Genomic DNA, 12,610 nt, shown 5'->3' on the forward strand with positions numbered 1-12,610 from the left:
ACACCTTTTATTCACATAAACAGGTTCTAAAATAATTTTAAATCTGTGTTAGATAATTTTTTTATGTGTAGACATTTATTTTATATTTATAAAAAAATCTACAACTTTACATTTTCTGATATCGTCAGGAAAGCAGAGTTGTTGTTAATATATTAGTTTTTTATTAGTTTTTCTCATGCAGGATCGGGACAGAAAGTCTGAGAACTTTGCTCTTTCCGGTTTCTTAGTAACAGACACAAACCTTGGGAAGAGTAAACGTGATGTTCCTTAGTGTTGGTTTTGTGTCTTGTGTGTGTGTGCCGTTCTGATTGACCTCCGCAGGCTCCACTTTACCGTTCTTCACCCCGTTGGACACGGTCGCTGGGCTTTCGGGGACGTTTGGAACGGAGAGTTTCCAGGAGAGCGAAGCGTTGTTCATCATTAAAGCGTCACTCTGGTCTTTGTTCTGGATCAGATAGGGGTTGGGGTTCTTTATCATCAGGATCCTCTGGGAAGGAAAGCACAGGATTCCATTACTGACTCACTCTCATTCATTCATTTTCTACCGCTTATCCGAACTACCTCGGGTCACGGGGAGCCTGTGCCTATCTCAGGCATCATCAGGCATCAAGGCAGGATACACCCTGGACGGAGTGCCAACCCATTGACGGGCACACACACACACACACTCTCATTCACTCACGCACTCACACACTACGGACAATTTTCCAGAGATGCCAATCAACCTACCATGCATGTCTTTGGACCGGGGGAGGAAACCGGAGTACCCGGAGGAAACCCCCGAGGCATGGGGAGAACATGCAAACTCCACACACACAAGGTGGAGGCGGGAATCGAACCCCCAACCCTGGAGGTGTGAGGCGAACGTGCTAACCACTAAGCCACCGTGCACCTGTATTCCATTATTATAAAGATATTTAAAAAGTTACATACAGTTTCTTTATATACATATAAAGAAAAATCAGACCTTCAATCGTGTCAGAGCCACTTTCGCTTCGGCCACCGCTTTAACAGAAAACGGTAGCAGTCCCATCGTCATCCTCATGGAGTTAAACACAGCGATGATGGTGTAGGCCTACGACATACAGTATGTACAAAATGCTTATTTTTCCATTACAGTTTTCCATTAAAGTTATTTTTTATTGAAGGTATAAAAGCCTAATAAAGCACTGGCAAGGATCACATGAATGTCATTTTACTGTCACGGGGATAAAGGTACTGGAGGCTATTGGACTTGATCTGTGTGATAAAAGAGGCAGTAGATACTTAGTAGATACTCACAGTAGACGGCTGCAAAGGGAATTGGAGTGTTGTGTGAGCGATGAAGGTCAGAATCGTAGCCAGCGAAGGAACCACAGCTGTCATGGAAGAATTCACACTTTGGATATATCCTGCTTTCTCCAAAAGCAGTTTCTCATGTTTCCTGATATCTGCAGAGGTAGAGAGAGAGAGAGAAAGAGAGAGAGAATGAGAACGAAAGAGAGAGAGATGAGATGTAAATCATTACAGGTAGCCATACCAAGTGAAAAAAAAAACTTAGCTCTATATAGTAATATACACTCAATTCACCCAAGTAACCATCTTTTCACTGTGCTGCCATCTGGTAAGCGCTTCAGTAGCCTGATGGCAAAAACCGAGAGACTTAGGAGGAGTTTCTTCCCCCAGGCCATCAGGCTCCTAAACTCAAAACCAGTGTTGTAATGTAACGAAGTAAAAATACTTCATTACCGTACTTAAGTAGAAATTTCACGTATCTGTACTTTACGTCGCTATTTAAATTTGTCAACTTTCACTTTTACTCCACTACATTTTCTAGATAAAATGTGTACTTTTACTCTGCTATATTTCCACTAAGCATCTTCGTTACTCGTTACTAAAAAAATAAATAAATAAATAAAATTGCGACCAATAAGGGAGGTTTGGCGAATCACTGCTCCTAGATTGCATTACGCAGCTCCGCACGCTCTATTTCAGCGTAATGTTGCCAAAAGGAGGCGGAAGCACAACTGAACCTGAGCCACAACAGAGCCACGTTTTTTACTGTGTTACCACAAAGAGCCACATCATACACATGGGCACACATGATCATCACCTTTTTTCCTGTTTACTCAAATGATCTTGCTCCTACTGGGAAACTTTGAGGTATTTTCATCCCACTCACATGCGCGTTTGACGAAAATACCGTATTTAACTCAAGCGAACCGAACACGCACAATAAAAAGACACACAAACTTCGATATGAACGTAAGAACCGCATGAAACCGCTAAAGCCGTGGTTTAGCCACCTCTGTCGTAGACGACCACCTTGACTATAGTGGTGAACAGGGTGAAGAAGATAACGTTATACACCCGTGGCCGTACTTGCAAGAAATGTTTCTGTACATTGGAATGAAAGATTCTTCCTACAGGATGAAGTGTCTCTTACGCCTACTGAAAATCACTGAAATTTTACTTTTTACTTTTACTTCAAATACTTAAGTACATTAAATATCAGAAAATGACTTTTGATACTTAAGTACAGTAAATATCAGATACTTTAGGACTTTTACTTGAGTAATATTCTAAAAGGTAACTTTCACTTCTACCAAAGTCTTTTTCTAGTACGATACTTGTACTTTTACTGAAGTATTGCTTTCTACTACTTTATACAACACTGGTCAAAACCAGCCTCTTAACAGCTTCATGTCTCCACTTAATATTCACTTTATCAGTAAGATATTCATCATTCACTACCTCACATTGACATACTGAAAGTGTCAGCCTGTTTGCACATTTGCCTCTTGCACATTCCTGTGTATCTTAATATTTAAGACTACAGTATAATTTACCCCTTGTGTGGGGTAAAAAAGAGGGAGCATATTACTCCCATTCTACGCTCACTACACTGGTTGCCTGTTTGTTTTAGAGTGGATTTTAAAATTTTACTCCTCGTTTATAAATCTCTAAATGGTTTGGCCTGCCCTTATCTCAGTGAGTTATTGATTGCGTATCAACCCACTAGATCCCTTCGGTCTTCCAACAAGGATTTATTGTTTACCCCAAAGTCGAGGCTTAAGTGCAGGGGAGATCATGCTTTTTGTATTGCTGCCCCCAGGCTCTGGAACGCCTTGCCACTGTCCATTAGACAAGCCTCTTCTCTTAATATTTTTAAGTCCAGGCTAAAGACATTTTTATTTTCAAAAGCATATGGCTGATGGGTTATCTGTAGGATTTTTCTGTTGTTTTGTTGTGTGTTTTTCTGTTTTTAATTACCTAATGGAAAGCACATTGGTTGACAGAAGGTGTAAGTAATTGTGCTATGTAAATAAATTGTCATTGTCATTGTCATTGTCATTGTGGGGTCCGATTCCCGCCTCCACCTTGTGTGTGTGGAGTTTGCATGTTCTCCCCGTGCCTCAGGGGTTTCCTCCGGGTACTCCGGTTTCCTCCCCCGGTCCAAGGACATGCATGGTAGGTTGATTGGCATCTCTGGAAAATTGTCCGTAGTGTGTGATTGCGTGAGTGAATGAGAGAGTGTGTGTGTGTGTGCCCTGTGATGGGTTGGCACTCCGTCCAGGGTGTATCCTGCCTTGATGCCCGATGACGCCTGAGATAGGCACAGGCTCCCCGTGACCCGAGATAGTTCGGATAAGCGGTAGAAGATGAATGAATGAATGGATTGTCATTGTCATAATGCACATATGCACATTGCCTCTTGTACATCCCTGTGTATCTTTTATTTATAACTACAGTTTACTTTCATGCACATTATTTTCCATTCTACAGTATACATATTTTTTATATTTTATTCTTATATTTTCATTGTTTACTTTTATCTCATTCTTTCATTGTTGTGTTTTTCCAATAAGTGCAATGTCCATGGAGCGGACCTGACTCACATTTCACTGCTGGTTATATACAGTATGCCCTATATAATTGTGTATGTGACAAATAAAAAAAGTCTTGAATCTTGAATCTTGAATACATCAAACATCAAATTTGGATCGATGCTGGAAGTGTGGATAGAAATTATGAACACGTACCTATGATTTTCTTTTCGAAAGACTCCTCCCATGCGTACATTTTAATGAGTTTGATGCAGGTCAGGACTTCGTTCATGGTGCGGACGCGTTTGTCCGTCACGGAGACGGTCTTTTTCCGAAACACTCTGATCAACAGACCGGTTAAGAACTACAGAAAAGCACAAGCATGCACATGGTTATTTGTACTTTGTATAAGAGCAAATAAATTTATCTGTAATTTGTCTGTAAGAACAAAAGAAATTCAGTATTCAGAAAAATCTGTTATGATCTAAAAAAATGTTTCGAGATCCTAAAGCCTTATTCAGGTTGATATTTTTAATACATCGTGTATACGTCTCCGTGGCGATAAAATTCTCGCATCCAGACAACAATAAAAGTCCTACAGGACGAACAAGTGGATTGTATTTTGTGAACAACATATTTTTACACCCCAAATGTTTGAGGCAGTTGGTCACATGATCACTCTCCATTTCTAAAACCGAGTCAAAGAGGCAGTGGAGCAGAGAAGAAGCTCTGTTTCTTATTTCTCTTTCAGATAAAACAAATGTCCAGAAACAATTTGTTTTATACCTGTAAAATAAAAAAATTACCCAAGGACCCAATGTTAATTTAATCCTATCCAAACTTTATTTACATTTGCTGTTGTTTGTCTTCATATTTCAGCCTTTTTAGGGGCTGTCGGAGTTTATATTTATTTTTCACTGGTGTATACGAGTCAGGGGGCACGGTGGCTTAATGGTTAGCACGTTTGCCTCACACCTCCAGGGTTGGGGTTTGATTCCCGCCTCCGCCTTGTGTGTGTGGAGGTTGCATGTTCTTTCCGTGCCTCGGGGGTTTCCTCCGGGTACTCCGGTTTCCTCCCCCGGTACAAAGACATGCATGGTAGGTTGATTGGTATCTCTGGAAAATTGTCCGTAGTGTGTGAGTGCGTGAGTGAATGAGAGTGTGTGTGTGTGCCCTGCGATGGGTTGGCACTCCGTCCAGGGTGTATCCTGTCTTGATGCCCGATGACGCCTGAGATAGGCACAGGCTCCCCGTGACCCGAGGTAGTTCGGATAAGCGGTAGAAAATGAGTGAATGAGTGAGTGAATATATGAGTCAAAATAAAATTACCTCCCCTGAAATAAAAAAAAGTGTGGGGTGTTAAAAGTTCACCAGAAGTGTTCACTAACTCACCTGGACGGGTATAAAGATGAGGTACGTGACGATTCCAATGAGTGCGGTGTATCCCAAGATGTAGCAAGAATAAATAATACACACAATCAGCAGTATGGGGATACACAGGAGAAACGTGCCGAAAAGCATCGCCTCGAACATACGATAGCCGTCACTCGTTAATACGTTGATCATCTTGGGGGTGGGGGTGGGGGGTTGCAAAGGAAATCACAATGATGACTGATCATAATAAATCAATAATATTTGATATAATAATAATAATAATAATAATAATAATAATAATAATAATAATAATAATAACAATAATAATAACAATAACAATAACAATAATAATAATAATAATAATAATAATAATAATAATAATAATAATAAAACTTTACAATAATAATAAACAATAATTAACAATAATAAAAATGTGCAATATTACCAATGTGCAATATGTCTTCAGTGTAACCACAACTCTTTTTATACATTTTTGTTTTTGTATATACTGTATATTATTTTATGTCTTTATTCTTTATTCTTTTTATTATTCTTTATTCTTTCTATATATTTTTTTGCTGCTGTAACAGAGAAATTTCCCCATTGTGGGACGAATAAAGGAATATCTTATGTTATCTTAATAATAATAATAATAATAATAATAATAATAATAATAATAATAATAATAATAATAATAATAATAATCTCTCGATTAACCAATCAGAAGTTACCTCTCCTACAGTGACGTCACTGAGCGTTCGGAGTCTGATGATTTTGTTGAAGGCGAGCATGCTGAAGGCTCCTTTCATTCGGATGCCGGTGCGCAGATTTATGGCCCAGAGGAGTGAAGCAAAGAACGCTTTACTGAACTCCGAGACGAACAGAGCTACGCACAGGCCGACGCCATGAACCAGCGTGGTTCCCTCGGTCTTCTCCACATACGTCAGGATCATGTTTACCAGAATAGACTGTAGATGGAGTAAGAACATAGAGAGAAGAAATGTTTGATGGAAAGAAACTGAAATAAGAACAATACACATTTAGACAATTAGACAAACAAAAGTCTTGCATGCTTGCGGACTTTTCTGTGTATGACGTGTGTGTAATACATGTATTGGAAAAAGTCTGCAATTAAAGGTGGGGTGTACGATGTTTGAAATCCAATGTTGACATTTGAAATCACCAAAACAAACACGCCCCTAACCCAAATGGGTGTCATCCCCGTTTTGATAGCTCCGCCCCACTCATACATACGTAACCCAGGCAACTATTATGGCGGAACCTGTTGGGGCGGCTGACCGAGGGGATATTTTTATCAGTAAATAAACACAATGAGTAATACTATGGTAATACAAATGTGTTTTTGTAGTACTGTGTGTTTTAGCGTGAAAGGTTTAGCTCCGTTTCACGCCATGGATCAAAATGGAACTAAAGTAAGAGATTCACAAAATTTCATGAAAAATAATTATTATATTTCTACAACTTTTGGCCTAAATGTGATATCACAGAAATTAGAATGGCATCGAACTTAATACTAAACTTACTAGTAGTTAATACTAAATTTTTTTGATTTCATAGTGTGCAGAAATAGATTAAAAGCACGTACCGGTCCTACAAACACACACAATGTGAACAGAATTGAGACGATGGATGAAACTATAAAACGAGTCCTCTGAAAACGCATCACTACTGCGCCAAGGGAAGCTTTCTCGATGCCCACACGGGCCACCTCCTCCTCCCACATCCTTATGAACCTACACACACACACACACAAGGAGAGTTGTAAACGTATAAAAAAACAGTAATGCAAAGTGGGCTCATTAATGATAATCAGATCTCTCGAGTAATGTAGTTCATGCGTACCAAATAAAGCGGTTGAGGATGTGCTTTTACAGGAAAATAACCAACAACAAGATGGTGTGTGTTTACCGTCACCAATAAAAATGCTCAAGTTAATTAGTTTCCTTTAGCTGCATACCCTGATGTGCTCTATTCATCTTACAGCACATAATAATAATAATAATAATAATAATAATAATAATAATAATAATAATAATAATAATTAAAAAAATATACCGTTATTATAATAATAATAATAATAATAATAATATATTTATTTTATATATTTTATTTAAACAGATTTTTTACTGTTTCTTCTTATGCTTCTTCTTCTTATTATTATTATTATTATTATTATTATTATTTTAATATATTTTTTAATAAAAAAGTGATTATTGTCGCTGTAACACCAAGCATACATTTAAAGTTATTTAGTAATAAATAATTTATTCTGCAGTTACAGACTGAAACAAAGATGATTTAATTTAGCAGGAATTTGATTGGTACATATGTAATGAACAGAACTTAAGGGGTTATAAACACACAGCTTCAACCTACCGCTCTCCGTTCGCGTGCGCTCCGTCGTGAGGAGAAAGACTGAGAGAGTCTTTATCCAGATGATTCCTGTACAACTTCCACATCATGGGTGTCATCCATGTGAACGAGCTGAAGGAGAAGAATCCGGCATCGTCCATGGGGTTTGATCTGAAAAAGGTATAAATAAATAAATAAATAAATAAATAAATAAATATATATATATATATATATTAGAGAAAGTTTTCTTTCATGGTTTATTATTATCAGGGTTTTGAATTGCACTGATAAATCAGCCATCAGCAATCATGAATCCAAGGAGTGGGAGGAGCTAGTTTCTGTCTCGCCTGTCAATCACAACAGTAGCCATGTAAACTTCTGTAAGCTCACTAATGCTTTCCTCAGCATGTATGACATAACAACACTTGAGTTAAATGACCTATTATTATCATCATCATCATCATCATCATCATCATCATCGTCGTCGTCGTCATTGGACGCATGTGACAAGGAGACATGTTTACCCCGAGCTGAAGCGAACAGGAATCAGGTTCTTCATGCTGGCGTGGTACTTCTTCCCATGGCTGAGCGGAAGCTCTGGTTCTCTGTAGTCTGGAATGAAAGAGCCTTCAGGAAAGGAGTTTGCAGACAACTCGGGCATCAAAGCAGAACCTTCGCTCCTCGTTCTCTGTGGGAAGAATAACAGGAAAAGGAAAATAAATGCTTTTGAACAGTACAGGATTGTAAGAGGGATGTAAAGAAGTAAAGACAGATTTTACTCACAAAAGACAGTCCTTCGACAGACTCCTTGTCTTGCGGTTGATGTGAAATGCCCGTCATTTTCGTTCGGTTGGTTCTGCAGCAAAAAAATGTAAAGATCGCTTTGCATTTTTAAGATATTTCAGTATAAATCAATGGAAAGTTCAATTCAATTCAATCTCTTATAGCATTTTTAACAATGGAAATTGACGCAAAGCAACATCATTGATGTTGTAAAGATACTGTAGTGTGATATATTCCTAATGAGCTGTAGATAAGACGAGTTGGAATTGTCCTAGAAGCAAAAATCCTTAAGCGTAAAAAAACAGGATTAAAAATTATTATCGTTATTGAATAAATACATGCGTACGTTCAGACAATATTGTGGATAATATGCTGTATATCAATCTCTCACTCTCACTCATTTTCTACCGCTTATCCGAACTACCTCGGGTCACGAGGAGCCTGTGCCTATCTCAGGCGTCATCGGGCATCAAGGCAGGATACACCCTGGACGGAGTGCCAACCCATCGCAGGGCACACACACACTCTCATTCACTCACACACTACGGACAATTTTCCAGAGATGCCAATCAACCTACCATGCATGTCTTTGGACCGGGGGAGGAAACCGGAGTACCCGGAGGAAACCCCCGAGGCACGGGGAGAACATGCAAACTCCACACACACAAGGCGGAGGCGGGAATCGAACCCACAACCCTGGAGGTGTGAGACGAACGTGCTAACCACTAAGCCACCGTGCCCCCCGTATATCAATCTATTCTAGATTATTCTATACTATACTATACCTAACCTACTGTATAAATGGTTATCTGGACAGTCTTTACTCACATGCATCAAAAAAAAAGTCACGAGCTTTGCGATATTTTCCATATCACCTCGTACGAGCTCAAACGATGCACATAATCTTTCTCAATCTAAAACAAATCTAGATATATATATATATTTATATCCAAGAACGTACATACGTTTTGTTCACAAACCCAAAGGAAAGCTCAGAGCAGAAAACTATACTAAAAACAATTTCACTAACACAAACATATCATTATTATTATTGTATTCATAATAACCAATAATATTATAACCAATAATAATTGGTCATAATAACCAATATGTAAAGTGTGAAGTTCTCAGTGTATTGAGAGTGAAATCAGAAAAGTACCTGTGTTTGTCTCGGGCAGAGAGGAGAAGTGATCTGTGATCTTTACTGCCGTCCGATTCTGCTGAATGCTTTTATCCTCTTCCAGTGGTATTCGTGGCTCGGGCTCTGTTTGGAGTTACGTCAGAAACCTTACGAGTCGAAAAGGTTAACTAGAGCAGAAGTCTCGGCCAGAGGCTGTCTCTGTCTCTTCCTGTCATTTAAAGCGAATCGAAGACATGCTGAGTCACAGAACTGTTCCTCTGTTTTACCTTTAGACACAATGATAGAAAGGGTTTACAGGCGAACGTACGCAGTTTACAGATGTTTGGATTGTAAACCGTTACTCCCTGCTGCTCATCTATTTCACACACACACACAACCTATTACACACATTTCTGCTACTCACACCAATCAGAATGTAAACTTGAGTTGAAAGAAGCTGAACTACACCTGCTGTAACGATAAGAGAATAAGAACGACGGTGTTAAGGCTCGACTCCGACGACGCGACTGGTGTAAACGCACAAACGCTCACTTTAAAAGAAGCAAAATTGTCACACGGAGTTTCTTCAACAGACATCAGTTACAAAAGAATCTGCTTTTTTTCTCGACGTTTCAACGTCTTCTTGCTTTTTCTGAATATAAAGAGTTAATGTTCATTGCTTTGTGTGAGTTAATCAATACTTCCAGAATCTCTATCACCTAGTTTTAGTGATTGTGCTGTTAAACATTAAACGTTGACCGCTGTCAATTACTCAGTAGGTAAGAGGCGACGTCCAGGTGGCAGAAGAACGCTGATTTTTATCCTGTTTATCTGTTGTTGTGCTTTATTATCGCATCCAAGAAACCAATCCATGATGGTTATCTAAGCGTGTAAGAGACTTACACAATCCCATTCAACTACAAACTGTTGTAGAAAGGACATTATTTACATTGACATTATGTCCTGTTCACTCACTCACTCATCTTCTACCGCTTATCCGAACTACCTCGGGTCACGGGGAGCCTGTGCCTATCTCAGGCGTCATCGGGCATCAAGGCAGGATACACCCTGGACGGAGTGCCAATCCATCGCAGGGCAAACACACACACTCTCATTCACTCACACAATCACACACTTCGGACAATTTTCCAGAGGTGCCAATCAACCTATCATGCATGTCTTTGGACCGGAGGAGGAAACCGGAGTATCCGGAGGAAACCCCCCAACCCTGGAGGTGTGAGGCGAACGTACTAACCACTAATCCACCGTGCCCCTACAGTATGTCCTGTTCAGCGTCACCTAAATGAGGATGAGGTTCTCTTCTGAGTCTGGTTCCTCTCAATGCAAATGATCACACTCGATGATGTCACCAGATCAGGATGGCTTTCATTTTGAGTCAGGTTCCTCTCACGGTTCTCTCCTCATGATGTCTCAGGGAGTTTTTCCTTGCTCGCACATTAAGTGTAAAATGAGTCCTATCTCCTATTTCCGGGATTTTGACACGACACGACATCAAAATAATTTATTTAACCGAACTGACGCTGGTGAAATCGTGATATATTTACACTAGGTTATCATACGGTGACCATTTTTAAACGGAAACAAACCTAATCACAACATAATTAATATCTGATCATATCTGATGTGATGATCTAATTTCTCTGATGCACAGAGTAGAGTGGGTCAAACATGTAAATAATAACAAACACAACTGACTACAGCCATCAACCGTACAAATTAAACATAATAAACGACAATAAATAAATTAATAAAGCAATTAAAACTTTGATAAAAACAGAAAATCATCCAAACTGGAGAAAATATAATTTACTTAAACAACTCCCGAGTCTTTCATCGCTAGCTGAACGATTTCATCTCTTAGTACAAATATTTATGAGCCTTATTTCTCAAATCTCCAGACTACTGTGTTTTCTTTAAGTCCATGTTTTTTGTTTTTTGTTTTTTAAATAAATTTCATATTTTTTTCTCCAAATTTAGTTAATTGGCAGATATAGTTCAGACAGAAAGCGAATAAGTAATGAATTTCTACAGACCTCAGGAGAACGCAAACAGTTTTATAATCAGAATCAGAATCAGAATCACAAAGAGCTTTATTTTGTTTTATTGACAGAAGCTCAACAGTGTAACAGAATGACATTGACAATATATACGTTTTTTATATACGTTTGTTATATATGTTTTTAAAGGTATGGTGTAAATGCTGGATTTGTTATTAATTGTTCTGTTTTATTTAAGTTTACTTTCATTGTCTTGGTACCATTTTTGCAAGTAAACAGGTCTGTTTATCACACACACACACACACACACACACACACATATATATATATATATATATATATATATATATATATATATATATATATATATATATATATATATATATATATATATATATATATAGACACACAAATGTACATTGTCATGAGACGAGTCGCTTCATCCAATACACACAGTTACAAAGATGGGAGATTTCTGGAAATAGCATTTTTTTTTTTTTAAATAATTGTAAATAAATAAATAAATAAATAAATTTATATAATTTTTTTAATAATTGTAAATAAATAAATAAATAAATTCCACAAAAAATATACTGATTAATTATTCATTTTTTTTCTCTAGATTTTTGGTTTATTAAATATTAAAAATATCACTGTATACTTGTGTATCTATTAAATATGTATTAAGAAATGATCTTAAATAGACACCAGACACCAAACATGTTATATTTCTGTCATTTGTCCCCCGGTATAAGATTTCTGTTCGTGATAAAGCTGTTAAGATGTAAAAAAAATAATAAATAAATCACTTTTTCCACCAACCTTTTGCATTATTTCAATGTGCTTACAAATAACATCTGAATCTATATTGTTCAGTGATGTTGTTCATTTGTATAGATTTTATTGTTTATAACTATAGTTGAAAACTAACTTACTTACTATTTTAAAAGCTACAGCCTACTGTATAGTGCTTGTGTTATGTTAAAGCGGTCCAGAAGTCAATGCCAATGAAGAGCCATGAACCCCAAAGAGCAAACAGTGTCTTGTGTGACAAAACAAACAAAAAGAAAAAACATTAAAGTTATAGCAAAATAATTCTATAGAAAGTTAACGATAGATTAAGGCCAGGAGTCGTA

The 12,610-nt window shown here is 37.8% G+C and overlaps 1 protein-coding gene across 1 annotated transcript in view; it reads right to left on the bottom strand.

The window, feature by feature from the left end:
- Positions 1–9,737, bottom strand: part of abcc12 (ATP-binding cassette, sub-family C (CFTR/MRP), member 12) — a 27,901-nt gene extending 18,164 nt beyond the window's left edge. Inside the window, exons 1-11 of the mRNA XM_060859272.1 lie at positions 9,496–9,737; positions 8,337–8,409; positions 8,078–8,241; positions 7,578–7,724; positions 6,787–6,934; positions 5,912–6,148; positions 5,199–5,372; positions 4,023–4,170; positions 1,282–1,430; positions 968–1,075; positions 242–487 (exon numbers count right to left, since the gene is read on the bottom strand). Of these exons, the coding sequence (XP_060715255.1) occupies positions 242–487; positions 968–1,075; positions 1,282–1,430; positions 4,023–4,170; positions 5,199–5,372; positions 5,912–6,148; positions 6,787–6,934; positions 7,578–7,724; positions 8,078–8,241; positions 8,337–8,393 (1,578 nt within the window). The 5' untranslated portion in view covers positions 8,394–8,409; positions 9,496–9,737. The remainder of the gene's footprint in view (positions 1–241; positions 488–967; positions 1,076–1,281; positions 1,431–4,022; positions 4,171–5,198; positions 5,373–5,911; positions 6,149–6,786; positions 6,935–7,577; positions 7,725–8,077; positions 8,242–8,336; positions 8,410–9,495) is intronic.
- Positions 9,738–12,610: the final 2,873 nt, after the last annotated feature.

This window comes from Tachysurus vachellii, chromosome 23 (genome assembly GCF_030014155.1).
Source record: "Tachysurus vachellii isolate PV-2020 chromosome 23, HZAU_Pvac_v1, whole genome shotgun sequence".
Taxonomy (NCBI): Eukaryota; Metazoa; Chordata; class Actinopteri; order Siluriformes; family Bagridae; genus Tachysurus; species Tachysurus vachellii.